Here is a 14,207-nt window from a genome sequence, read left to right as displayed (position 1 = left end):
CTCCCACCCTCCCCGTCCCACCTCTCCAGGCTGTCACAAAGCACCGAGCCAATATCCCTGTGCCATGCGGCTGCTTCCCACTAGCTATCTACCTTACTACGTTTATTAATGTGTATATGTCCATGACTCTCTCTCGCCCTGTCACAGCTCACCCTTCCCCCTCCCCATAACCTCAAGTCCGTTCTCTAGGAGGTCTGCGTCTTTATTCCTGCCTTACCCCTAGGTTCTCCATGACATTTTTTTTTTCTTAAATTCCATATATATGTGTTAGCATACGGTATTTGTCTTTTTCTTTCTGACTTACTTCACTCTGTATGACAGACTCTAGGTCTGTCCACCTCATTACAAATAGCTCAATTTCGTTTCTTTTTATGGCTGAGTAATATTCCATTGTATATATGTGCCACATCTTCTTTATCCATTCATCCGATGATGGGCACTTAGGTTGTTTCCATCTCCGGGCTATTGTAAATAGAGCTGCAATGAACATTTTGGTACATGACTCTTTTTGAATTTTGGTTTTCTCAGGGTATATGCCCAGTAGTGGGATTGCTGGGTCATATGGTAGTTCTATTTGTAGTTTTTTAAGGAACCTCCATACTGTTCTCCATAGTGGCTGAACCAATTCACGTTCCCACCAGCAGTGCAAGAGTGTTCCCTTTTCTCCACACCCTTTCCAGCATTTATTGTTTCTAGATTTTTTGATGATGGCCATTCTGACTGGTGTGAGATGATATCTCATTGTAGTTTTGATTTGCAATTCTCTAATGATTAATGATGTTGAGCATTCTTTCATGTGTTTGTTGGCAGTCTGTATATCTTCTTTGGAGAAATGTCTATTTAGGTCTTCTGCCCATTTTTGGATTGGGTTGTTTGTTTTTTTGTTATTGAGCTGCATGAGCTGCTTGTAAATTTTGGAGATTAATCCTTTGTCAGTTGCTTCATTTGCAAATATTTTCTCCCATTCTGAGGGTTGTCTTTTGGTCTTGTTTATGGTTTCCTTTGCTGTGCAAAAGCTTTGAAGTTTCATTAGGTCCCATTTGTTTATTTTTGTTTTTATTTCCATTACTCTAGGAGGTGGGTCAGAAAGGATCTTGCTGTGATTTATGTCATAGAGTGTTCTGCCTATGTTTTCCTCTAAGAGTTTGATAGTTTCTGGCCTTATATTTAGGTCTTTAATCCATTTTGAGCTTATTTTTGTGTATGGTGTTAGGGAGTGATCTAGTCTCATACTTTTACATGTACCTGTCCAGTTTTCCCAGCACCACTTATTGAAGAGGCTGTCCTTTCTCCACTGTACATTACTGCCACCTTTATCAAAGATAAGGTGTCCATATGTGCATGGGTTTACCTCTGGGCTTTCTATCCTGTTCCATTGATCTATCTTTCTGTTTTTGTGCCAGTACCATACCGTCTTGATAACTGTAGCTTTGTAGTATAGTCTGAAGTCAGGGAGCCTGATTCCTCCAGTTCCTTTTTTAGTTCTCAAGATTGCTTTGGCTATTCGGGATCTTTTGTGTTTCCATACACATTGCAAAACTTTTTGTTCTAGTTCTGTGGAAAATGCCAGTGGTAGTTTGATAGGGATTGCATTGAATCTGTAGATTGCTTTGGGTAGTAGAGTCATTTTCACAATGTTGATTCTTCCAATCCAAGAACATGGTATATCTCTCCATCTATTAAAAGGCCAATTTTTCATGTTTGAGATGTGCATCCATATGTATAGTTACTTGCCTCATGTTTTATTTTCCTGATCAAGTTTAATTGACCTTTAAATAATAATTGTTATAGAGGATTGGATTAAAACCTGATTAATATGAGAATCATTTGTAGGTGGATTTTTTTCTTAAATGGAACTATAATAGTTTTAGATTAATTCAGTAAAAATTCCATGTCCTTTTCCCTAAAATGCATTAGTACCACTCCTACTGATCATCCATACACGGTATAATCCTAAGCAACTTCCTTTTTAATCTATGAAAAAATGAGTGTAATACCCTCTTTTTACAACTCATTTCATTAGGCTATTATGATGGCTGTCAAATGTACATAGGATGTAGGTTTACTTTTATTCCTTCCTCCCTCCCTTCCTTCTTTTTTCCTTCCTTCTCTGCTTTCTTTTTTTGGATGGCTTATTTCTCAGTTTTTTAATAGAAAAACTGTTGGCAGAAGGTATTCCCTAGACATACTATGCTGATGTATCAAAATAACAGCACATCCTGGGCTTTTAGGTTGCACTTACCTCAGGAGTCCACCAGCTATGAAGTACTGATGAAGGACGTTCTTGCTATGCAAGACTAATTAGGCTTCCAGGTCCATGGTGTTAAATCTACAGAGGTACCTGGCTATGCCTAAAGTCCAAAGCTTGACCTGAATATTTCCAATTAACATTTTCTTTTTCAGGGGACCATGAACTTCCCCCCAGTAAATATGAACTATCATTTTGGTAATTTCTTTTTGTGTTGAATTCTTACAGCTCTCCACCCAAGGAGATGCAAGTCAGGTGATTGGACCTCTAACCGAAGGGCAGAGAAGAAATGTGGCAGTAGTGAATTCACTATATAAGTTGCACCAATCGGTAACAAAGGTAACCTTTATTTTAATTAAGTTCTTTTGACTTAATTTCAAGTTCTTCTTTCTTCTTGCCTTAAATTTAGACAATAATGAGTTATTTAATTTTTTGCAGAAGAATGCAATGAAAATGTGATTGTAAAATAAGCTGAGGCATGAACTTTTTCTAAACAGTCTGATCCTGGCCTCTGTTGTTTGTATGACTTTTTGTCTGTACAGTTAGTTTAAAACACATGAACTGTAGATCCTCAAGGTTGCTTGGTATAGTTAAGTTTATTGAACAGATGATTTAAAGGTAGATTACTTGTGTTTTATACCCATTAAACCACATAATTTGGTATCATATGGGTGGTAGTAAATTATAGCAAATCTAGTAATAGTAAGAACTCGTAAGCCCTCTAATATGTCAGAAAGGTTCTACCTTTGTACAAAAAAGTGGGGGAGGAGATGCATTAAAAACAGTGAACTCGTATGTTATAATCATTGAAGACTATTTATGAGTAAAAAATATTTTTTTTGCTATTGATCTAATACTTGTTTAAAAAGTGACTGAATTTTAACTTGTTTGCCTTTATATATTATGTCTAAGATGAACTGTAAACATAAATATTAGGAAAGCAACACTTTCAACCCCTTCTTTGATTCTTGAGTTGCTTGTGTTTACTCTCTATTAATGATTTTCAAAATATTTGGTAAGTAGAGAGATAGTTAGAAGACCTGAAAAAGCCAAAGGTTAGATGATGTTCTTAAAACCTTGACCTCTAATATGAGCTTTTATATGCTAGATTGTATTTTAGAATAATTATAAGTAACAGTTTTTCATTCACTTAAATTTTTTAACAAGTCCTTTTATCAATTAGGGGTTTCCAAAATTTGTATTTTGCACACTAAACAAAATATATTTAAAGGGTTATTAACAGGTAAATCTCAGAAAAGTAAATAACAAAAGTAAATGAAAAGAATATATGATATAGTTTCCATTTCCTTTAATTATTACTCTAAAGAACCAAAAGCAATGCAAAGTTGTATTTATTTAGCCTGATTTAAATGTCTTTATTGATCATTTCAGAATTTTCATAATGTTGGTATTGATTTGTAAAAACGGAAACATTTGACATTTACTTGTTAAACATTATAGTCAGCCTACAAAGGGTGATTTTTTTTTTAAGAAATAAGTAAATATGACTTTAAACTGACTTTTTCAAGTTAAAACTTTATAATTAAGGAAAGCTAGCTATTAGAATTCTTAATGTTTCAGTTATTTGAAGTAGATATTTGCCTTATACAGGAAAACATTTTTAAACCTATCCTAACTACTAAACACTAATGGATTTTTAAAACATGTATGAGATACTACTCTAAAGTAACGATAATATTTTATATGTGGCTTGTGGAAACAGTTTTATCATGTGATGATCAAAATTAGTATTTATAAAAATAAATAACTTAAGCAAAACTATAACTGGATTTGTTCTAGGTGGTTTCCAGTCAGAGCTCATTCCCACCAGCAGCTGAGCAAACTATAATTTCAGCCCTAAAGGTAAAAGAATGTAATTTAATCTTTGACTCTATAGATTGGAATAGGTTTTAGAATTATTTGTTTGGATGAGTGGGAGATGTCACATTTTAAAAATAATTCAGAATCTTCTCCATATGCCAAAGTAGCATGTTGATGATTATCCTAAAGAGAGAGGCTACATGTGTGTTTATATTTTTCTAGAATTTAAAAATAGACCCTGTTGGTGTCTACAGACTGTGTTGCATTTATGATAATTGTATCATAAGCAAGAGAAGCAAGAGAGTTATAAGTATGCACTGTGTCTCAGGGCAGTGCAGCCCAGTATTATCCCAGTAAAGCAGTGGTTCTCCACCAGGGTGATTTTTGTCGCCTATGGGACATTTAACAATATCTGGAAACATTTTTGATTGTCATGACTTGGAGTGGGGTGCTCCTGGCATCTAGCACCAGGAATCCTGTCAAGCATCCTGCAGTGTACAAGCCAGCTCCCCACAGCACAGAATTATCAGGCCCAAAAATGTCAGTTATGCCAAGGCCTGGAAACTCTACTAAGGCCACATAGTAAAATAAAGACTCTGGAGCTCAACTGCCTGTGTATGAATCCCATCTCAACTATTTAACTAGCTGTATGACCTCAGACAAGTTAATAAGTTTTCTCTTGCCTTAGTTTCTGTATCTGTTGATATAAAATGGTACAGTATACCTACACAAAGGTAGTAAATGTCAACTGTTAGATTGAATTTAGATCACTTGGGTAGAGTTAAGAGAGAGAAAGAGGGAAGGAGAAAGAGAGATGGTCTACCACCAGTAAACTCCAAGGAGAAATATTCAGAGAGTAAAGAGGATACAAAGAAAGAACAATCATTGAGGAAGAAAATTGGGAGAGGACAGTGTCACAAGTCCTGAAGGAGAAGGGAAATTCCGAGGTCAAGTGCTGTCCATGGGTGACATGGATGGGGATTTAAGGCTGCAAAACTTAAGGACACTAAATTCATATATGAGGGAGGAGGAGACAGTCTGTTTTCCTCCAACATAGAAAAAGTATGCTTGGATGTTTTCTCTGAATCCTTTTCTTTTTCCCAATGTACTTATCTCATTATGATGAAGTAGTATTAGAGCTGCCGTAATAAAAATAATTGTTTTTAGTAAGAGTTGTCCAGTTTATTGATAATCAAAAAATACTGTAAAATCGGGCCAATAAGACAAACCAAAAGGTTTGTTTTATTCTTGCTTCCAGGCAGGGAATACATGTAGTCTTTTTTTTTTTCAATATGTAGTTACTCATTTGTCTTTATCTTCTGGCCATAGCTGTCAAACATTTTTTGATCACTACCCAAGATAAGTAACATTTTACATTGTACCCCATACATACTATATAATCATTTATAAATATATACACATATATAATTGTATATATATAGAATATGCACTTATACACGTGGTTTGAGAAAGTCCATTCTGTAGGTTAAGAGAGAGTTGCCTACACTTTGCCTGATGATGAAAGTCTCCTGGACAAGTCAAAAATAGAAGTTCTTCAGACACTGTAATTCATTGTTGGGTAGACTTTCTGTATCTGTATTTTTAACTTACAATAAAGGTTACTCTTCGTATTAGTCACTTTAGGCTGGGGTTGAGGCCAGTGCAGGGGAAATTGCCCTCATCTTGAGCTGTGGCCTTCACTCTGAGGTTTGCTCACCAGGACTGGTGTTTGATGTTGCTGGGCACCGCAGTTTGCTGAGGCTTCGCCAGTTTTGCCTTTGAGAACTGGGTAAGAGACGACTACCGGTCTGTTCACGACTCTCCTCCTGCAGTGACCCTGTCAATTAGAGCCCGAATTTCTTGTGTTAACAGACCTCAGTGAAACAGTTTTGGCCTTGCTTTTTAATTAAATTTCATTAAAAATCTTTATGGCATAATAAGTGAAGAACAAACAGAATCCTCTGACTCAAAGAAAAAAAAGAGAGTCTTGAATTTTCATAAAATTGTAGGAAACTTACTGCATCACTTTGAATTAGGATGTCACAATGCATAAGTGCAACCCAAGAACCAAAAATCTGTATGCTTTTATTTATTTGATGGAAAAAATACTAAACATACTTTTTTACTTACTAAAAAATATAGGTAGACACATAATAGTCTCCTCTACCTTGTTGAGATTTTATCCAAAATTAAATGTTACTTTAGGTTCAAAGTTCATCATCTCATATTGCAAGCATTATCTCCTGTGTCATGGATGACATAATTAATATTAATGATTTTACATTTAGAGTCATTTCATTATAACCACCTCAGCTATAAGTAGCATTTAAACACCTTAGCCCAATAATTCTGATCCATTTGTTACTGAGATCATCTTGTGCAGATAGTATATTACAAAGTTTATATATGACAGTTCTCCCTTATTGTGTGGGTTTGATGTTCTATATACGGGAATATTCTGCATTGTTGAGGCTTCAGTATTTTTGTAATCTTTGCTATTTTAGGCAAGCACTTCCCTGCTTTGTAAAGAGCTTATGAAATATAATCTAGTATCCTTTCTCAGTTTCCTGTGGTAGTTATTAATCCTCTACCCATCCTTTACATGAAGGCATTCCCCACAATGCTCTCTTCTCTGTTTTATATTTTCCATTAAGTGGGAAACCTCACCCAGCTGTAAAGTTCTCTGTGTACACCATCGTATCATAATACAGATAGAGGCAGTTTTATTTCTTCCTTTCTCATCTTGATGCCTTTTTCCATGCCTTGTTTCACCTGCTAGGACCTCCAGTACTATGTTGCCTAGAGCAGGTGAGAGTGGACTTGTCTACTTGTTCCTGACCTGGGGGAGAGCACTCAGTGTTTATTTTACTACTTAAAGGAGGCTATTTTAAACAAGTTCTTCTCTATTCCTGGTTTACTGAGACTTTTTAAAATTGTAAATGGTGGTGTTTCATCAAATAGCTTTTTCTGTATAAAATGATCATACAGTTTTACCTCTTTATTCTGTTAATAAAATACAGGAATTTATTTTCAAATATCAAACCAACCTTGATCATGATGTATTAGCCTTTTTATGTATTCTTGGATTTGATTTACTTAATTTTTGTTAAAGTGGTCATAAGGATATTGGTATATAGTTTTCTCTTTTGTAATTCTTTGTCTGGTTTTAGAAATGTTTCCTCCTTTTCTATGTTCTGAAAGAATCTGTGTAGAATTTGTATTGTTTTCTCCTTAAATGCTTAGTAGAATTCACCAGTGAAGCCATCTGGGCCTGTAGTTTTTTTGTAGGATGTTTATAACTACAAATTTAATTTGTTTAATAGATGCAGGACTATTCAGGTTATCTTTTTTCTGGAGTGAGCTTTGATACTTTGTGACTTAAGGTACTTGTCTATTCATCTAAGTTATCTAATTTGTCAGAATAATGTACATAATATTCTTTAACTTTCCATTTAATGTCTATAGGACCTATAGTGATAACCTCTTCTTCATTTTTTATACTGATGATTTGTGTTCTCTTTTTTTTTCTTTATCAGTCTAGCTGTGGGTTTATCAATTTCATTGCTCTTTTCAGAGAACCAACTTTTGGCTTTATTAATTTTCTCTGCTGTTTGTCTTTCTATTTCACTGATTTCTGCTCTTGTCTTTTTTTTTTCTTATTTTGAATTTTCTTTGCCTTTTTTTGTTTGTTTTTTTGAGACCCTATACCATTGATTTTTAGACCCCCGCCCCCCCCAAAAATTTAAAGTTGTAAATTTCCCTCCAATTTTCTTATGTTGCACTTTTATCTTCATTCAGTTTGAAATATTTTCTATTTCTTTTGTGATTTCTTCTTTGATCCATGGTTTTTTCTTTTAATTTCTAATTTTTTGTGGTATTTCTAGATATCTTATTGTTTTCTTTTTTTTTTTGCGATACGCGGGCCTCTCACCCTTGTGGCCTCTCCCGTTGGGGAGCACAGGCTCCGGACACGCAGGCTCAGCAACCATGGCTCATGGGCCCAGCCGCTCCGCGGCATGTGGGATCTTCCCAGACCAGGGCACAAACCTGTGTCCCTTGCATCGGCAAGTGGACTCTCAACCACTGCACCACCAGGGAAGCCCTGTTTTCTTTTTTTTAATCACTCTTTTATTGAAGTATAGTTGATTTACAGTGTTGTGATATTAATTTCTAATTTAATTCTCTTACCATCAGAAAACATATTCTGTATGATTTCAGCCCTTTTAAATGTATTGAGTATTATGGTCTAGCATGTGGTCTGTCTTGATGAATGAACCATGTGTACTTGACAAAAACATATAATCTTCAGTTGTTTAGTATCATTCTGTAAATATCAGTTAAGGTGTAGTGATGTGTTCAGATTTTATATGCCTCTACTGGTATTTTATATAGTTCTATCAATTGCTGAAAGATGGGAGTTAGAATTTTCTATGATTGTGAACTTGTTTATATCTCCTTTTCATTCTGTTGATTCTTGACTCCTCCGTTTTGAAGCTCTATTACTAGTTGCGTTGAAGCTCTGTTATATAAGTATGTATCATTTTTATGCCTTCTGTTGAACACCCTTTGTAATTATGACATATCCTTCTTTAGCTTTAATACTTATTGTCATGCATTGTTTTATCTGATATTAATTTAACTACTCTGTCTTCTGTTCATTTACTTTCAACTCCTGTGTCTTTATTTTTTTCAATACGCCTCTTGAAGACAGTATACAGTGGGTCTTGCCTCTTTTCTGTTCTGATAATCCCTGCCTTTTAATTGGAGTGTTTAATCCATTAACATAGTATAATTATCAGTAAGGTTTTATTTAGGTATATAGTTTTATTATTTGTTTTTTGTTTGTCTCCTCTGTTTTATTTCCTCTTTTCCACCTTTTCTGCCACCTTTTGGATTGTTTGATTATTAGTTATTTTTTTTAATTTCATTTTAACTTATTTCTTAGATTTTTACCTGTACCTCTTCTTCATTTTCTTTTTAGTTGCTCTTCTATGGATACATGCATCCTTAACTTTCCACAGTCTTTTAGAGTTAATATTGTACTGTAGCACATAAAATATAGAAACTTTGCATTTACTGAAGTACATTTACATCTCACTGCATGTAGTATAATTTTTTTAGCTTAACATTTCCATTTTGGTTCTTCTTTACACTTTCAGTCACTCTGCTGAGATTTCCTATTACTTTATTTATTATGGGCATTTTTTTCTCTACCTCACGGAGGTTCTTGCCTGATAATTGTAGAGTCTGGATCTTTTCACAGTTGGCAGCTATTGATTGTCTTTTCCCTTTAGAATTGACAACATCTCCTAGCTTTTTGTATGTAGTCATTTTAATATATCCTAGACAATGTGAATGTTGTGTTGTATAGACTCAGTATTTTTATATATTGCTCCTAAAAATGTTGACCATTGCTTTAGCAGTTAATTAGCTTGTTTAGACTCAAATTGTGCACTGTCAAACCTGCAGTTGGCCGCGTCTCAGATCTCAGTATAGTTCTTTAAGCCTTAGTTGCAAGCCATTTGTAGTTTGCCTTGTACACGCATGGTCAAGTCAGCTGAAGACTAGTGCTGAGTTCACACATAGAAAAATAGGATTTCTTCTTCTCTGGCTGTCTCCTTCCTGAGGTTCCCCTCTCACTCTCCAGCAGCCCTGGTTGAACCAGGCCTCCTTCCCCTTGTTCCTTTGACCTGAAAGACTGTAGGTTTGGTTTGGTTTGGTTTGGTTTGGTTTTTCTCTCAGAGTTTTAGCCACCCAGCCTTGCCACTACCATGACTATAGTCACTCTCAGAGCAGAATCACAAAAAAGGGAAAACTCAGTCTCTTCTGCTTGCTATATATTTACACACCCCTCTAAAACTAATTGCATTTTTCCATCTCCAGAAGCCTCCAGTAGGTTTTTTTTGTTTTGTTTTTGGTATTTTTCCATGATTATTTGTAGGAGGATCTGTAGTTAGGTACTCACTCCTTCATACTAGCGTAGAAAACTTGCCCTTCCTTCTTGAAATCTCCTATTTATTTTCACCGTATTCCAGGATCTCTTCTTAACTTCTCTGCCCAGTATATACACATTGATATAACCAAAAGCTCATTGGAGTCAAATGCACCTAGAAAATCCCAGCTCTTCCACTTGATGGCTTTGGACACCTCCTTAACTTGACTTTAGTTTCCCTATCTACAAATTACTTTAGGTTCCACATCTGTAAGTTAGAGATTTTTGTAATTCTTAGAGGAAGGAATAATTGAGTTTTCAGTGGGATGATTACTTGCGAAGCCCATAGCACAGTATCCAGCATGTGACCTATACTAAAATACATGCTATTACCCCCCTTAATCCGTCAAAGGTTCCTCTTCTGGATGACCTTAAAATGGCATTTGGCCTTATTCTACAAATCATCCTCTGGGATCTCATTGACTCTTTTGGCTTCATCTCCCCTCTTAAAAGCTAAAGACAACCATATCTAGTCAAAACTTGCCAGAAACTACAGCTGTAAAGATCTCAGCACCTACTAGATAGCCCATGTGGATTTCCCTGTAAGTCCTTCAAACTCGTGTCCAAAACTGAACTCATTATTTTCTCCCTCCGTCCCTAAATCAGCCAGCTGCGTCTGCATTTACACATTCAGTTGATAATGCCACCAAGTCATTAAAGAAAAAAAAATCTGAGTGTACCCTTCAGTCTTTACATTCCATATTTCTCACATCTGATTCCCGGTGTCTCCACCCTGTCTCCTCATCTCTGTTCCTGCTGCCTCTGATTTGGTTCAGGCACTCACCACTTTGCATCTGTACTCCTACTGTATCCTCCCGACTTTAGTCTAATTTATCTACTCTGCTGTCCAGCATGATTTTTCCCCAATTCAAAGCTTTAACCACGGTTTTTTTTTCATTGCTTAAAACTCATTGTTGGTTTCCTAGTCCCTTCAGGATATATTCCCATCTCCTTAGCAGCCTACGCAGAGTACATCTGCTCTCTGTCTCTCTTCCACATAGGCAGCCACCTCATACCCTGTGTTGAACACCTGCGGTTCCCCAAATGTGTCAACTTCCCTAGGCTCCTGTGCCTTTGGCATATGGCCCCCACCAGCCTCCCACTCTCCCCCAACACACACACTTGGTTCTTAACCCATTTTGATCTTTGAAATTCAGTTCACACAACACCTTTGGTTTTTTAAATCCTTTCAATATAAGTTGGGTGTCTCTCCCATCTTCCCATAGCACTCTGTAGAGCACTGATATCACTACAACTTGTTACCTTTTGTCACTAGATTGTGAGCTCCCTGAGGGCAAACTATAAGTGCATACACACACACACACACACTCTTTCTCTCTTTTTTTTTTGTTTGTTTGTTTTTGTTTGTTTTCATCCTTTATTTCAGTAAGGAGAGCCAAGGGATTGAGGGGAGAGGGCTTAGAGAGAAAATGTGGAGCGCATGTCTCTCTCAATCCTGTATACATGTTTATTTTTATCAGAGATTAAGGGCTGGAGATGATGTTTAGGAATTTCATGAATAAGGGTCCTATTTAACCTTTTCTCACTGATTTCAGTCATTTGTATGAGCCAGAGTCATCCATCTTCATTGTATGTAATCATGACTGAAGCACATATAATATACTTAAAATTTAGATTTTGAATGTTTACTGAGGCCCAGTCATATTTTCACACTAAAACCTTATAACTAAGGCCTAGGGTCTTATATAACCTAATTGATAATTATACCTCACAGGAGAACAGTTTCTCAACCTTAGCACTATTGATGTTTTAGGCTGGGTAGTTCTCTGTCGTGGGGGACTGTCTTGTGCACTCTAGGGTGTTTAGCAGCGTCTCTGTGCTCTGTCCACTAGATGCTAGTAGCAAACCCTTACCCCACCCCGGTCGTGACAATCAGAAGTGTCTTGAAACATTGCCAGATGTCCTCTGGGGAGCAAAATTGCCCCCAGTTGAGACTCACTGCTGTAGAACTCTAAATAGAAATCTAATCCATGAAAAGGCTAACTGTTCTGCCCTCTAAGAATCACTGATATATTTATTATATTCAGTCTGGTCAAAAGCATATGATGTTCCAGTTTTGAAGAATTACTTTTGGTTTTGCCTCAGTCTTTTCAGAAACTTTAAAAAATGTGTTCTGCAAGGGGGGGGGATATGGAGATATATGTATACATATAGCTGATTCACTTTGTTATAAAGCAGAAACTAACACAACGTTGTAAAGCAACTATACTCCAATAAAGATGTTAAAAAAATAATATAAAGAATAAATGAATGGAAATTAGAAAAAAAAAAAGTGTGTTCATGTGATCTTTGCTGCCTAAGTGGCACTACCCCTCTCTTCTTCTTTCTCCAGGGGTTCATTTGAGCATTCAACTTTTTGAAAATAAGAGAAAAGTGGTGGAGTTGAAATTTTTCAGTGCCATGTTCCACATATTTTAAGCTTTAAAAATCATTACTGACAGCAGTTAGGAGAAGAGCAGACTTCTGTTGGGTATTATAGTTAAACTGCATATAGTTTGAATTTGATATAATGTGAAAACTTTTACTCAAAATGCTTCTCATATTTCAGATTCTGTGTTTGATCTATTTAAAGTTTGCCTCTCCTTAATTTAATCTTCTTTTCAGGAGGTCCATGTTCTTATGGGAAATGCTGTGCAGCCCTTGCTGACTTCCGTGGGAGATGCCATAGAGGCCATCATCATCACTATGCATCAAGAAGATTTTGCTGGGTAATGACTTCCAACCAGAGTTTTCACTAAGCTTCAGTACATTTGTTTTTCATTCCCACCTCCACCTCTACTCCCTAAGTCTCTACCAATCTAGAACCTTGTTCCTCTTGTGATGGGATTGGCCTCCATCCTTACTTTATTCATTGAGCACCATTAGCAGATTAATTTTTTTCAGTTCTTCTTGTCATCTTCTCTCCTGTCATTGAAACATGGAACCATTAACATCTGCGGGACTCAGCTTAGCACTTCAGGACATTTGGTACTATCTCCTCTTTGCAATTATATCTTTTTCCTTACTTCTCACAAATAGGCTGTACTTGAGCCTCTGGTATTGGTATGGTATTCCTTGTATAAAATGTCCTGCCTCTGTCACTCTGCTAGTCCGATTCCCGCTCTGGTTTTGAGGGCAAGGTCCTGCCCAACCCCCTGCAAAGATGATTTTCCTTGTCAGAGTCTTGTGGCAGTCTAATCTGGTCATGTCACTCCTAGCCATAAGCAATTTGGTATTATTCCACAGCTCTTTCATGTGTATACTGCTTATCCATTTCATGTGTGTCTTGAATAAGAATCATAGTTCCTAGCTTACTGTTTACTGAAATCTTTTTAAGTAAAGTAAAATGGTTTTGACTTAGTGTATTAGAAAACTGTGGAGAATTTGAAATAGTTACTTGCACATGCTTAGTGTGATTTTTAAAAAAAATTTAACCATACTCGAGCTAAATATTCATATATTAGTGTAGATATGTTTTTTATTCCTAGTTCATAGTTAGTTACTATTTTTTAACTGCCCTGTTTCTTTATGTTCATGTTGTTTAATAGTGTATCTACTTTATTAAATTTCTAGCCACTAGTCTAGCTGTTTGTAGAAAAATTATGTGATTATTACACTGTATTTTAATTTTTCAAATCATTTATTATTTTCATTTACAAAGTACCTTTTGAAAGGTGAAAAGGTCAGTCTCTATTTTTAATAATGGTATGAAGCACAGGAGGGTAAAGTGGATTCTACACAAAAATGCTGTAGTATTTGGAGCCAGGAATATAAAACTGCTGATTACCAGTATTTGGGAGGAAATGAATTTTGTTCAGAAATGATCTGAAATGTCCCAGTTAGACCAATCATCAATGCCTCTGAAAAGGAAGCAAAACTGGAGTAATTTTTGAAGGCTTGTTCTAATAAGAGTGGTCAGGTGCTTACTTGAGTAACTGTATTGATGAGCCACAGCAGATAACACATTAGACATTAAAAGTTGGTTTCCCAAGTAGATATGTTTTTATTAGTTTGCTTAAATAGTAGTGAGCCAGATTGGTTCTTTAACTGATAGGTTGCCACAGGTATGCAGCATTATTTTAAGATGTATAACATTGTCCTCAATTTTTTTCCCCAAATGGCCGTTAATGGCTCCATTTCAGCTCA

General features: G+C 36.0%; 1 protein-coding gene across 2 annotated transcripts in view; it reads left to right on the top strand.

Annotated features, from left to right (window-relative positions):
* COG5 (component of oligomeric golgi complex 5) overlaps nucleotides 1-14,207 on the top strand; it is a 285,705-nt gene that overhangs the window by 244,238 nt on the left and 27,260 nt on the right. For both annotated transcript variants that reach the window (XM_030834402.3, XM_030834401.3), the window contains exons 15-17: nucleotides 2,477-2,587; nucleotides 4,049-4,111; nucleotides 12,687-12,790. In XM_030834402.3, coding sequence (XP_030690262.1) covers nucleotides 2,477-2,587; nucleotides 4,049-4,111; nucleotides 12,687-12,790 — 278 coding nt within the window. The remainder of the gene's footprint in view (nucleotides 1-2,476; nucleotides 2,588-4,048; nucleotides 4,112-12,686; nucleotides 12,791-14,207) is intronic.

The sequence above is a fragment of the Globicephala melas genome, chromosome 9, assembly GCF_963455315.2.
Source record: "Globicephala melas chromosome 9, mGloMel1.2, whole genome shotgun sequence".
In the NCBI taxonomy this organism is placed as follows: Eukaryota; Metazoa; Chordata; class Mammalia; order Artiodactyla; family Delphinidae; genus Globicephala; species Globicephala melas.
This window is presented reverse-complemented; position numbering and strand designations above follow the sequence as displayed.